The following is a 14,890-nucleotide window of genomic DNA, read 5'->3' on the forward strand; positions in this document are numbered from 1 at the left end:
GCTCAGCTGATAGTAGGATTGGTACCCGAGACTCACCCTGTTCCTCTTGCTTTCCAGATCCTACCACGAAGCACGCACTGTATAAAGTAGTCACCTTGTAAATAAACACACTTACCTTCAGCTGTTGTCTCCATGTCTGGTTTTGGTCTCGGTCTCTGGACAAATTACCCTGCGTTCATGTAATTTTGGTATCAATAGTTAGTACCTTATCAGCCGTGACATCAATCAAAGAGCACAAAGTATTGTAGAACAATTCTGTCAAAAATGACACAAAGGTGTGAAAGAATGGTACATTAGTTATAATTCTACGTTTTTGCATGACACTGTTTGTTTAGGTTGTTGCTGTTTTCTCAACCAAACAATGTCCATGTTATTAGCTAGGCTAATGGCTAGCCCAGCCTGGAGGAAATATTTTGCCTCTTTCTCCACACTTTGTGCTCGAACTGATGTCATGATAAGCTACTAACTATTGATAACTATTTGACAGAACATCACTTCAAAAATTATTCAACTATCGCTTTGTGTTTTGTTTTGTGACAATGGTAACTTTAAAATACAAAATAAAGAAACAAATACCATCAAAAAACATATTAAATACACACACATATCTGACAGAAGCAGCGGCTGGCCTTATCTGGAGGTCAAAAAAACAACTTCCTCGACCCATAGGGTTGTCTGAGACACAAAATACTAGATCACATGGTTCTGCAGAGCTTCGAGTGTTTCTGTGATTGTGTATGTATGTGTGAAAACAAAAAAAGAGAAAAGTAAAAGTGCAAAATTGAGTTTATATTTAAAATGAAAGTAAGTCTTTTCAGTGCAGCAAGGTGTTCGTTAACAAAAATGTCTTAGTTTAAAAATTCCACAGGTGTGATTTATCATCATTTTTAATGGTTCAGACTGATTAAGAAAGCAAATAGTGTGTGTGTGTGTAAAGTGTGTATCTGCAGGTGTATTTAGAAACATGGCAGTTGATTTAAGGGCTTGTACTTTTTTCTAGAGTGTGTATGTCTGTGTGTTTTAGCATCCTCTCATTGGCTAAAATCTTCAGACTTTAGCAAACAGAGTTGACAAGACTGAGTGATCCCGAACGTTGTTTTATGACTTGGACTTCGTTTACAGAGTGTGTGTGGTGGTACTGCGTGAGCTGCACACACAAATAATCAGAGGAACGTTATAATTAGGCCTCGCACCCTCGAGCTGCACCAACACACAGAAACAACAATATAGACATGTATGGAATGCATGTGGTTCACAAACACACACAGAGGGGGCCCTGTATGTGTGTGTGTAAAACGCTTTAAGGCTCTCTTAATCACAGAGGTTGTTAAACAAAAGTCAGTTTGTTACAGTGAGTGGTGAGGGGCCGTGGGGGTATTAATACACACCAGTGCAGAGTGTTTACAACTATCCGTGAGAAAGCTTGTTGTGTTTGGTGTCAGATCTGATGTCTGGTGATCCTATTTTGGTTGGAGGCTTCACGAGTTCCTTCAAAAGTACATATTTGTCTTTGAGTGGACTTCTATTCTTCTTTACAATGAATCACAGTCAAATGCCTTTTTTTCCCTTCAAGAAAAGCACAAAGAGGCTATTTAGCAATTAGAACAATTCACAACAAAAAAGGCCAAAACAGCAACTATTTTCATAGGTTTTTATTTTATTATAAATAGCAATGATAATGAGCTTGTACACATGACATGATGTCACATTGCTTTGTCAAATAATACAAAGAAAAATACTGATGGAATCAAAGAACTGATTCAGTAAACAGGAGAGCCTCTGAATACTCTGCGTTTGGTGGGTGAAGTGGTTTTGTTGTTGCTCTAACTTAGCTGGACCACACTGCTCATACACAGCTCACTTTGTGATAATAAATTTCACAAACCTCATCAGTTTTTTCCTGCTTTTGCAAGTTGTAAGTAAATCAGAAAGGTGACACAACACAAAATTATGAAATGAACAATTTTGGATTTGGCATTTTTTTAAATGTTCTCTGTATTCTGGCATTTTCTTGATTTGGTTGATCTTAAATCCTTACAAACATGGCCCAGTTGTTTCAAGGAATTTACTTTTTGTTTTGAACTACTTCCATCCATACAGTATGGTCTTTCTCTGAAATCCACTGGAAAATTGAACATATTTAACATATTTACAGCAAGTTGCTAAAACGAAAAACACAAAGTGCGGTTTTATCCATCCATCCATCCATCCATCCATCCATCCTCTTCCTCTTATCCGGGGTCGGGTTGCGGGGGCAGCAGCCTAAGCAGGGAGACCCAGACTTCCCTCTCCCCAGCCACTTGGGCCAGCTCCTCCGGGGGAATCCCAAGGCGTTCCCAGGCCAGCCGAGAAACATAGTCCCTCCAGCGTGTCCTGGGTCTTCCTCTGGGCCTCCTCCCGGTGGGACGTGCCCAGAACACCTCACCAGGGAGGCGTCCAGGAGGCATCCTCACCAGATGCCCGAAGCACTTTAACTGGCTCCTCTCGACGTGGAGGAGCAGCGGCTCGACTCTGAGTCCCTCCCGGATGTCATTATTAGAGAAAATTCAGTGAGTTACAATTAAATCTCTAACAAAATGTCCAAATTTTTATGATTACACAAATAATTTAGCAGAACGCTAATATAACGTTATTATTTCAAAGTGGGGCATCTTTTTTCCACAAATATATTAAAAGACTTACATAAGCCTCCATAAATCTGTGGTTAAATATTATCAAATATTTTTCCCATCTTTACAAGTTTGGCCTTTTCTTTTGTCCTAAAATGTAAAAATACCAATGAATATCAACAGTTTTTTTTTTCATTTTCAGAATGTAACTACAACTTTTTTATATGTATTATTTGTGCGCAACCGCGAGGGAGTATGCACGAGTGAGTTGTATTAAAGTGCGCCTCCTCTGCGTTCTGGGGTTTTGGAAAGGAAGTTAGGAGCCTGAGGGGGGCGCCACTGTCCCCTCGTGAGTTAATCTGTGGTACACATCATCCTGGTGATCATCCAGGGAAAGGAATGTGATGGGGAGAAAACGTTGAAATGTTGCATGAACTTTTATTTAAGATTAAAACTGGCTTACAGGCTTTTTTTATTTGAAAGGTCCTTATGGCTCACCAGAGGAAGCATAAATAATATTACCATTTCTGAAAGCTTATGATAAAGTCCATCTAAGATTAAAGTTTGATTATGGAGTGAAATTAAATATCTGAGAGGAATCACGATGCAGTGTGGCTTCAGTTCCCCACTTCACCATCTGTTGCCAGTTTCCTCCGTCTCCAGAATGAGCGTATGTGGGATGCATGGCTCAGAGTTTGCATGAAGGACCACACATTTTCCCATCAAGTTTGTGTTTTATAGATCACAAACTTTGTGCGGAAAGTGACGTACGCAAGTTTTAGGTTCTGTTTTGTGCGTACGGCAGTTTTATAAATGAGACCCCTGGTTAAGTGTTCCATCGCCAGAATAGAACCTGCTCTGTTCATCCTGAAACTGAGGTTCAACCATTCACCAGACTCTTCTCCAGCACCCTTGAACAGAGCTGAATACTAAGGATGGTGATTCTCCTGTAATTGAAACACACCCTCTGATCCACTCTCTTGAAAACAGAAGCCACCACCCCAGTCTGCCAATCCAGTGGCACTGTCATTGATGTCCACACAGAGTTGCAAAAGAATGTCAATCAAGACAGCCCAACAAAATGCAGTCTTGAGGAACTTGGGAAATTTTTCACCCTTGGAGCCCTGCCACCGCATGAGCTTTTTAACTACCTCAGCAACCTCAGCGCTGGTTCTGGATTGTCCAATCTTAGAGTCACCTGACTCTGTTTCCTCCATGAAAGATGCACTGATGGCATTGAGAAGTTCCTCAAAGTATTTCTTCCACCGCTTGATGATATCACTGATTGAGGTCAATAACACCCACCATCACTACACACAATTTTGGTAAAGAACTGCTTCCTTTGCCTGACAGTTTGCCAGAATCTTCTTGGAGCCAATCAAGAGTCTCTATTCACGGCATTACTAAACTCCACACCTGAGGCTTTGACTCAGCAATAGTCAGAGCTGCAGCTCACTTTGCCTGCCAATATCCCTCAATTGTCTCTGGAATCCTACCAGGTAACAAAGCTCGATAGTACTCCTACTTCATCTTAACGGACTCTTTCACCCTAGATTGTATCACCAGATTTTGAGGATGGCCACCATGAGAGGCACCAACAACCTTGGATTCAGTACCTCCCGCCTCTGCTGCGATGCAGTTGAATCTCTGTTAAAGGTGGGAGTTGAAGATCTTTCTAACAGGTTCTTTTGCCAAGCATTCCCAGTGAATTCTCACAACGTACATGTTTGAAACTATCTGGTCTGTCTGGCATCTCCCCCACCGTCTAATCCAGCTCACCACCAGACGGTAATCAGGTGACAGCCCTACTCCTCTTTTACCCGAGTATTCAGCACATACAGCTGCAGATCAGATGACACGACTACCAAGTCTATCATCATGCTGCAGCCACTGGTGCCATGTGCACTTATGGACACCAAAATGTTCAAAGATGGTGTTTATTAAGGATAATCTGTGACTAGCACGGTAGTCCAATAGCAGAACACCTGTCGGGTTTAGATCAGAGAGGCCATTCCTCCCAATCACGCCCCTGCAGGCTAACTGTCATTGACCCCACATGAGCACTGAAGTCTTCCAGCAGAATGATAGAGTCCCCAGCTGGAGCACTTTCCAGCACCCAATTTAAGGACTCTACGAAGGCTGGGTACTTTGAACTGCCAATCGGTGCATAGGCACAAACAATAATTAGAGCCCTTCCCCCCACCCGAAAGCCTAGGAAAGCTAGCCTTTTATTTACCAGGAAAAACTTCAATACACAGGCTCCAAGCCAGGGGATTATAAGTAGACCCACACCAGCCTGCCACTGCTCACCAACGGGCAACTCCAGAGTAGGATATGGTCCAGCCCCTCTCAAGGAAATTGGTGCCAGAACCCACACAGTGTGTTGAGGTGAGCCCAACTATAACTACTCAAGCTCACGCACAAGTTCAGACTCCTTTCCTAGCAGACAGGTGACATTCCACATCCTAAGAGCCAGCTTCAGTAGGCCAGGGTCAGAGTGCCTTTGACTGCTGCCCATACCACACCACACCATACCCAACCCAAATGGCCCCTCCTGTTGTTGTATTTATATAAACCCTAAAAAATGTGTTGCGTTATTCAGATTTTTAATCTGTATTTCAATCTTTCAGTAAGTTTTGTGGCTCTGGACAATTTTATTAAGTTGGAAAAAGGGCAGAAATTACTGTTTTTATTGTAAAGGTTGCAGACCCCTACTGTTGTCCAAAATCTGATCCAAAGTGTAAATCTAAAGCATTTCTTAAAACTTAAACAGGGATGTTGAGTTTGTTTTCTTGTCCAACAGTTTTAAAGGTGAGGTTGACTGTGTGAATGTGATATTGCACTTGGGGTGAGTTGAGTGAGTCGCTGCCTTCAGTCTTAAAATCTTTTTGTTTTTTGACTGTCTCTTGGTTGTGAATTTGTGATCCATTGGCTTTTTCTTGATGACAGCATATATTTACAGGTTTTCTTTAACACTATAATCACTTACTTGTCCTGCCAACCCACTGCTACCCTTTCCATTTCTCCCGCTCTTTTTAAAAACCACTTGTCTACTGACATCCACTCCTGCGCTCTCATCTGTCACTTTCTCTGAAGTTGCCCTTTGACCTCATGGCTAAAAACCTACAAAAAACTTGGATTTTCAGCTCAGCATCTGAAAACATCAATTAGACAGGGGGAATGAAAATGTAGATGGGGAATGGGGAACAGAAAGGGGAGAAATGTTCAAACAACATCCCCCTGCTGTACAGCTGGAGTGTAGATTAGTGCGTCTGACACAGTAAAAGCAACAAGTTTGTTAGCTTGTGTTTGTTTTCCTTTCTCTCTGAAGTTCCTGTCCATGTTTGGGGCATTGAGATCTCACATAAATGAAGGTAATAAAACATGACAAAGCCCTTTTATTTCCCCTCTACAATCAGTGGAAATATTTTGGAGATATATGAAGTTTTACATGAGGCGCTGAAGATATGTAGGGTTTACTGTCCGTTCAAAGATGCCACAGAAGACAATGTTCTTTGGAATTGTGTATGGAAAGTGCCTTTTTTGTGGCACTGTAATTGCTCACAAGTTCACTGAGCTGACCTCAATAACTGCTGGAAGCTCTGCTGTTGATCACAACAAAGTTCACAGTCAGTCACAAATCCTTTTTTGAACCCTTCTTTATGTTCATTTTGGTCCATTACTCTGTTCTAAGTACTAAGATAATATTCTGCTGCAGAGAACATGTCCTGATGAGTGGTAGAAGATTTTGGTCCAGATATTAAGGCTTTCCTGTCGCTGTACACACACAAGCGTCCAACTGAAACTGTTGATCAGGTGATTTCAGGCCTCAAATAAGGAAGGGCACCTGTAAAAAAAATGGACAAAACAGTTGGTCAAGTATTAGCTTTGCAGAGGAAAATCTGGCAGGAAGATAATAAAGACGATATATGGCTGCTATAAAGTTTTGGCACAAGTTTTAGTTCTGTTAACATATGGCTGCTGTTAGCAAAGCATGAAACAGCAGTGATTTGGAGAGGAACGTCAGAGTAGGATGACAGCAGAGGTGTGAAGAAATGGGGGAGAACAGACAAAACTACAAAAAAATTAAAAAGTAAAAATTCTAGCTGAAGAAATATTTCATAAAGAACACATGTATCAATTATCAGGTCTTGTTTAGACCAGGACAGAAGCGTGCATTTGTCATGTTTAGAACCTAAAAAAGAGGACCAAAAGAGTGTACTAAATAAATTAAGCTAACAATTTTTCTGTAAATTCTGATGATTTTTTCCACATTGAAGTCAATAATGTTTTGAGAAAGGTTTCAAGTTTTTAAAAAAGTTTTATGTATATGTAAAAGCACACAATTGAATTAGACAATAAAATGCACAAATCTTTTTTAAAGGTGCCAATACCTAAACATTGAACAACCCTAATTTCTATTAGCCAAAAATTGTTCTCTTTTTGTCACAATGTCTGTGTTCATCTATTCCCACAGCTTTGAAACACGTGTACAAAATATGCATCAAAACATGCAACCAAGTCAGAAAGAGTGTGCTTTGACTTTTAGTAGAGGTGCATTTTACAATGTAGAGAAACTTTACCAAATCTTAAAAATCTTTCACTAGACTACAATGGGATTTTGGTGAAATGAATGGGAAAACCCAAATCTTGTCAGCGATCTATATACCAGCTCAGTAGTCTAGTGGTAGAGTGTCCACCCTGAAATTGGGAGGTCCTGGGTTTAATCCCTGGCTGGGTCATACCGAAGACTGTAAAAATGGGACCCATTGCCACCCTGCTTGACACTCAGCATTAAGGGTTGGAATTGGGGGATTAGATGATTCCCGAGTGCGGTACCGCTGCTGCTCGTCAGCGGTACTGCTGCTCACCACTCCCTCATGATGGGTCAAATGCGGAGAAACCAAATCTTAAAAAGACTAGACTACAATGGGATTTGGGGAATTTTGGGGATTTTCACACACTCAGGTGTGTGACAATCAGTGGATCTTCCTTCCTTTTAGCTCTGTTTGTTTATACTGTATATCACCAATGCACTACAAAAGTCGTCTCACATAAAATATAAAATGCCAATTAGTAAAAATTATCAAAGCCAGCCGATTGCATCAATTTTTGCTTCATCCCAATCTCCCATCCTGAGCAGCACATTGGTAACAATGGAAAGAAATGATTCCCTTTTAATAGGAAAAAACTCCAACAGAACCAGACTCAGGATGGGCAGCCATCTACCTCAACCAGCTGGAGTTAGAGAAGGCAGGAAAGAGACACAGACAAACAGAATGACTGGTCCAGATGTAGTTTCTGAGAAAGAAAACACATGTTAATGGTAGAAATGCACTCTCCGGCCACTTTATTAGGTACACTTTGCTAGTACTGGCTTGGACCCGCTTTTGCCTTCAGAACTGCCTTAATCTTTCGTGGCATATATTCAACAACTATCACACTATCAACTATAACAACTTCCAGGTCCAAAACATTTTTGTCCTGGAAGGAGTGTCCCTTATCCTTGAGGTGTAGGTGGACAGCTGAGTCCTGTCCAGAAGAGGTGGCTCTCCTGTGTTGAGCCATACGACTGGAGAGATGTAAATTCAGTCTTCGCTTCCTCTGCACTCCTAACACACGCTCCTCTGTCCCACGCTGTCACAGCAACACTATCTCATGATAAGAAGCGACAGAACCTACACAAATGCATTTAGTGTAAGCCTCAAAACAACAGCTGTGTAGTCAGTCAATGTACACTCAAAGCTTATTTAAAATAGTCAGACAGAACAGGATTGTGAGGATGTATTGTTAAGTCCTTACTCTCTGCCATATGTCAGAACCAGATCAAGAGTATGATGAAGAGAATGAGTAGGTTTGTGGACATTTTGTGTAAAACCAATTGTCTCTACTAAATTATTAAAGGCTATGTTTAAGCTATCACTTTCAACATCTACATGAATATTGAAATCCCCCACTATTATCACTTTATCTGTATTCAGTAAAAAAAAAAAACGTCAGACAAAAACTGAGAATTAAGACAAAAATTGAGAATAAGGGCCTGGTGGATGATATATTACAAGAAGTAAAAATGTTTTTTTTTTTAATTTCCATTTTTGATGAGAAAGCCTGAGGGTCAAAGACTCAAAGGAAGTATAACTAATAATTGGTCAACCATTAATCAATAATCCTGCCTGAAAAAATGCAGCTACTTGTCCAACTCGACCTGTTATCAAATCATTAACTAACAGAGACTCAGAGAGAGACCTAATGTTTAGTAATACACATTTAATGTTTTTATTTGTCTGTAACTGTGTTTTTATACAGGTCACAGAATGTTAGACTTTGTATGACTAAACTGACATGTTGATTCCTTTAACAATCACAGTTTATGTTTTATGATTTTACTGTGGAATGTCCAACTTTGTGTGATGATGTCACACACCTATTTTTGAGCTGTCCAAACTTTAAAGAAAATTCTAAGACTTTTACTCCCACAAAGATCACATTTCTTAATAGTTTATTCCTCAAAATGTATCTCTTTCACCCAGTGTTTTACTGTTATAGAACTTTTGGTTTTCCCTCAAATCCCTCCAAAAGGTACACATCCCACTCACCCAAGGTCTCAATGACTTTAGAGCTTAGAATTTTCTCTTTAAAACTGGAAGTTAAGGATCTTTTTCACATAAAACACTATAGAAACATTAAACAAAATATGTGATGACCAGAAGCTTCTGTGGCTTGCAGTCCTACAATTCTGAAATTTTTCAATACAACCTTTAGTTTTCACACAGTAACTGTTTGTTTCTTATTAAGACTGATGTCAGGGAGTGACAGTCACAGATGTGGGGTTATCATGGTAACCCTTATGTGCTCCTAGCATCCGCTTTAATATTTCTTTTGATCCTGGTTCTCTTTACACTTCTGATACAGTTTATACAATAAAAACATGTTTCATCGGTTTAGATTGTTACAAGGGAAATCCCAATTTAGAGCTGTGGAGAAACAAAACATCCTATGTTGGAACTAGGAGCAGTAGCTGTATTGAACCCTTCAAAGCTTTCTCCAAAATTTTCTAGCTGTACAATTAGTCAATAGCAAGACACAGAGCAAAAACATCCGCAAAAATCGTTTAATGTGAAATTTCCAGTCATTGATCAACACATGGATTGTTATGTCTATGTGCTTTAACTGAAAATTCATCAAGAATTGTTTTTTTTATTCTCTTTAACAGTGAACAAAGAAAAATACCAAAATGTTCACTCTTTCTTTGCCACAAACTGATTGCACGTTTGTTTTGGGTGATATAGTGTCGAGGTTTCTGCGTTCTGAGGTCCAGGCTGGTCCACAGAGGTGATCGGGTCTTTTCAGTTGTAGCTCCTAAACTGTGGAACCAGCTGCCCCTATATGTTAGACTGGCTTTAACGCTTGGTGTTTTTAAGTCTCATCTTAAAACGCATTTGTACTCAATGGCTTTTATCACAGCATTAAAGTTGACATTTTTGCATCATTTTAATATTTTATCTTTTTTTTTTAGTTTTTTATTTTGTTTGTTTTATGGTCTCCTGTGTTTGGTGTTATCTTTTTACTGTTTGTTTTGTCTGCAACACTTTGGACAATAGCAGTTATTCCTTTTTAAATGTGCTATATAAATAAATTAGATTTGGTTCTAGTTATAGTTCAACTTGCCATAAACTAGATAAGCGGATCTCAAAATTGAGGTTGGGTCATGAAACACCAAGTAGGAGATCCTTTGATAACTTCTAAATATCAGCCTACATTTAAAAATTATTCCTTATGTCATATTTTCACTGTAATATTTGCAAAGAATAAAAAGAGTATTATAAATCAATAGAATTGTTATTAAAGGTATAAAGTCCACTAATTTTGACTTGAAACAGTAGCAGACTATTCAAAAGATCAAAGTTAAAAGTGTTTCCTGTGATGTGCAGAAAGTGGAGCATTTTGCTACCTTTGCAACCCACAGCCCAAAAACAGCACAGCAGTGTCTGCTAGGCAACAGGGACATTACCTAAATAAAAACAAACAAGTTTTTTATGACTTACAGCTGTAATTTCCATGAGACATGTGGTGCACTTTCTTTTGCTGAGTTGGAAGCTGGAACAGCACTGTTCAGCGCTGCCTCCCCAACTGACCTCAGTATGAGCACCTGTTTCCAATAGCCGCCCTGCCAGAGGCTATTAGGATCCATCCAGCCCCAGAAAAGGAACTTACCTCTGCAGCTCCAAACCCAGCTACACACCAGCTATCCAGTCACACTGATTAATCACATCAAGATGGACACTTCAGCCCTGTAACGCTGCTCAAGAGTGTGTGTGCTGTGCTTTGTACACTTGGGTTCTTTATTCTGTCCATATTAAGATATTTAACCAAGATATTTCATTAGACATTTGCTGCTATCGGATATTAAGTTAGATACTCATTTGATACTTGCAGCCACATGGAGGCATGCAGAGCCAGACTAGTTGGGTCATCGCCGCTCTCTTTCAAGGCCCAGATTATGTTGAGGTTGCCACAGGGTCATTTGATGGACCTGATTGGCCAACCCCCTGTGGACCACGATTGGAAAAGCCAGTCGCTGTAACCATGATGTGACAGAGAATGACGTTGCCCTCCAAAGTTAGATGGAGATTTGTTTGAACTTGATTTGAGCCCTGCTCAAAGTAATATAAAGTGAAAAGTCTGTCTTGCTGCAGGTAATATCAGAGGGCAAACACACTAGGGGGAGAGGGGGGTGCTAACAGACACCACTGTCACTCCACTTCACCTTTTGTTGCGTAGCCAAGCATGAAGGTTGTTATCAGTGCTGGTCCAAATACTTTGTAGATGGAATCAGATCTGCACATTTAACCCCAACACTTGGAAGAGCACAACGACAAGACCAAAAGGAAAAAAAGGAAGGTGGTCAAAACTCGCTGCACTGGAGAAAATCTGAATGCCGTACATACATGAAAGCTGGGAAAGTGCCGATGTCAGAGCAGTGGACTACCAGGGTGGCAGTAACACTCACACTGCCTCAAATTTAGTAGCTTTGATATAAATTGTTTTAGTAAAAAGGTCACAGGGAAACTTCTCAGTGGTTTGGAGCAGACAGTTGTGAACATTACTGAGTGTCATAAATAAAAAAAATAACTCTGTGGCTTGGTCATTCTGTGGTCTATTAATCTGTAAGCCTTTAGGCAAATGTATTGTCACATATAAACTAATTTATGTTGGTGGCTGCACAAGTTCCATCAGCAACCCCAAAACTATCAGAAACATAATAACGGCCTCGCTGCATCATTAACATGCATCATCAATGACTCGAGCTTTGCAGCAAGAAACACAGAGTATCTGAATAGCAGACAGAAGGTTTTCTGATACAATGAGCCACAGAAGTGTTTTTTCTTCACATTTTGATTTGTCATTAACTTTTGGCTCAGGAACTCAAAATGCTTCAATACATTTATGAACCTGAACAGTAAAGTCTAATATATTATTTACTCATATTGCTTCAAATGTAAATATATATATATATAATTTTTGATTAAATCATACCTATACCCATGTGTGAGGAATAACTGTCAACAGCAGTGGTGGATCGAAACAAAGTTGATTTATTCATGAGGTTTTAAATGCAAGTTTTAGAGAAAATACCTCCATTGTTTTTTTCATCATATCTGTCTGCCTAAATTACCATTTATTTTGCAGAAAACAAAATTTTACATATCTAAAATAATCATTCAATAATATATTATATGACTAACAACAGATATTTGGCACAAAATTTGGGTTCATGTTTTATTTTGAAAAGCTCATCTGTGTAACATTAAATTTACAAGATCTCTTTGTTCTATACTACTTTTATAATGTGCAGTTATTACTTTTCATAAATCACAAGATGTAAAGACTTCTTTAACTGGGCCATTGTGGCTCAGTCTGTTTATGTCATAGTTTTGGAGTTCTGTTTGATGGTTTTTCTGGTTCTTGTTCTGCTGTGTTTGTCTTTTGGATTTGTGTTCATGTCTTGTCATTTTCACCTCCCCAGTAACCTGCCTCCCTCTCTCATTTCTTGCTGTTCAGTTTCTCATGCCACACCCACATTACCATGACTACTTAATCACTGCCATCATTTTCACCTGTTTGTTATCACTCACCTGAGCCCATTTTCCTCCTGATCCTCAGCCTTCATATACTGGTCTTTGCTCTTCATTCCCTACTGGGTCATTCCGTTTTTGCTGTGTTTTCCACTTGGTCTATGGTAGTCACGTTTGGTTAAGCCTTGCTTTGTTCCTTGATTTCGGATTTTGGATTTTTGTTATTATTAGTTTTGCTGCCTCGTCAGCCCATTGTTTTGGTTATTTTTTTATTCTAATAAATTAGTATTTGTGTTTTTAAGATGAGTCTGCGTTCTGGGTTCGCCTCTGTCTCCACGCCTTATGACAGTTAAAGAATAATAGCATATTCATTCACTTTGTTTTTCTTCCCTTGTAATTTTTAAACTGTGAAAGTGAGACAAAAGATTCTAGTTATTAACTTTAGTAGTTGCCTGAATGTGTCAGTGTAGCTTTCAGGGTGTGGAAATGTGAGGTGAGAGTAAAAAGGTGAGGCTATTGACCTTACTTTGTCCATACTGGCCGTACTGGTAGGATGCAACGTGATCGACTGTGTACCCCGGTGAGCTATATGATGGGGTGCAGTAGGACTGGGAACTGGGCAGGGAGGGCAGGGCTGACATGGAAGGGACACTGGTGAGACCCTCCAAGCCTTTGATGTGGTCCATGCGCTGACTGCAACTGGTGGCCATGCCGGCGGGGGGCTCGAGACCACCTGTCAGAGGGGAGATGGCATAGTCGCTTTGGGGCTGATGTGGCACACCACCGGGGTTCAGCAGACCCATCACCTGCTTATAATTGACAGAAGAAATAAAAAGAGAGTCAAAATAATTCAAGGCAGAGAAAGATTTTATGTTTGCAGAACTGGTTGTTATTGTAGTTAAGTCAGTTTTAGTAGTAAGTAATATTAATTTATTTTGATCATGCAATTCAGTTAAGTGTGAAAATGTCAAGAACACAATGAGAAAATGCAGCTTGTTCTAGGACATGTCTTTTAAAAATGCTTTAAATCCTCTAGGTATTTCTAGCTTTAGTGTACAAGCACAGGAGGGTGTAAAAAGTGTCCCTTCTGACACTGAGACAAACACAAGCACTACAGAGACAGATTCAGACATCAAAAGGCTCACAGCCAGCCAGCTCCAGAGAGACAGAGCACCAGAAAGGAAGAATTAAGCAATTTGTCTCTGATCCATTGCTGTACTTGTTCTAACATTTATTTTTGACACTGCTCCAAAAACCCATGATACAAGTTGCTGACTTATCTGCAGTGCAGATAAGACAAAGGAAAAGTCTGTGGGAGTTGGGCTCTGTTGAACCACAGAATAGATTTGCAGTCTGGAGAAAATTCTTTAGCTCTTGACCTGGTCTTTATTAGCGACCAGATAATTAAATTTGGGGGAATATTTTTTGGCCTGCAAAGGAAAGAAAAGAGCCATAGGTCAAACAGTTTCAACTGCTTCAAAAAAGAACAAATAATTTTAATGACGACTTCTGTACACTCCTTCTAATTTACCTGTTCATCATACCCAACATACCATTAAAAATATAACATGTGTATGAAAGTGACTTTAAGTATATCTGCTACCTTTAAATGTATAATATCCCACCTTTTCTCAACAGGGAAAAGGCCTCAAGGCCCTTCTAGCTGTCCTAATGAAAAGCAGGTTCACTGCTCTCTGTGTCCTCTTGGCCCTCGAAGTGACATATTATTCAACATCCACACACACATGGTCCTGCTTAAATCATTTCCCAAGCAGAGGAGGTGAGGGAATAAGTCCATGTTGATTTCAAGAAGGGAGTTGTGTTTCATTCCATGCCTGGTAACATTTTCCTAAAAAATTAACCTGCATTTAGAGATAAAGCAAGCAAGAGCCAACAAGGAACCATGTCATTTGAAAAGATGGGTTTCAACATGGTGCCTTTTCTTCTTGTGTTTTTATCTGTTACCTGTTGTTAACTACAAGCCTGCCTCTCTTTCCATGAACTTGTACTTGTGTACGGACTAGTATATTTGCAGTGCTTCATATGGAACACTGTTGTTTCTGGTGGCCTAAATTAATACTACTTTGCAGGGAAGAACATCTGAGACAAGACATTCCTTTGCTGCTGTATGAAACATACAAATAAATTAGAGCCTTTAAAGCATTTTAAGAATGCTATCTAAAGAGGCCTCTCTTAGGGCTGTGG

General features: G+C 39.8%; 1 protein-coding gene across 8 annotated transcripts in view; it reads right to left on the reverse strand.

Annotated features, from left to right (window-relative positions):
• Positions 1 to 2,406: 2,406 nt before the first annotated feature.
• Positions 2,407 to 14,890, reverse strand: part of pax3b (paired box 3b) — a 28,684-nt gene continuing 16,200 nt past the window's right edge. Inside the window, exons 8-9 of one of the 8 annotated variants that reach the window (XM_017441693.3) lie at positions 13,212 to 13,491; positions 2,407 to 6,456 (exon numbers count right to left, since the gene is read on the reverse strand). In XM_017441693.3, the coding sequence (XP_017297182.1) occupies positions 6,422 to 6,456; positions 13,212 to 13,491 (315 nt within the window). In that variant the 3' untranslated portion in view covers positions 2,407 to 6,421. Of the gene's footprint in view, positions 6,457 to 7,065; positions 13,495 to 13,527; positions 14,535 to 14,890 lie in introns of those variants that run through there. The other 7 variants (XM_017441695.3, XM_017441692.3, XM_017441694.3 and 4 more) reach the window with 7 other exon arrangements.

This window comes from Kryptolebias marmoratus, linkage group LG2 (genome assembly GCF_001649575.2).
Source record: "Kryptolebias marmoratus isolate JLee-2015 linkage group LG2, ASM164957v2, whole genome shotgun sequence".
Taxonomy (NCBI): Eukaryota; Metazoa; Chordata; class Actinopteri; order Cyprinodontiformes; family Rivulidae; genus Kryptolebias; species Kryptolebias marmoratus.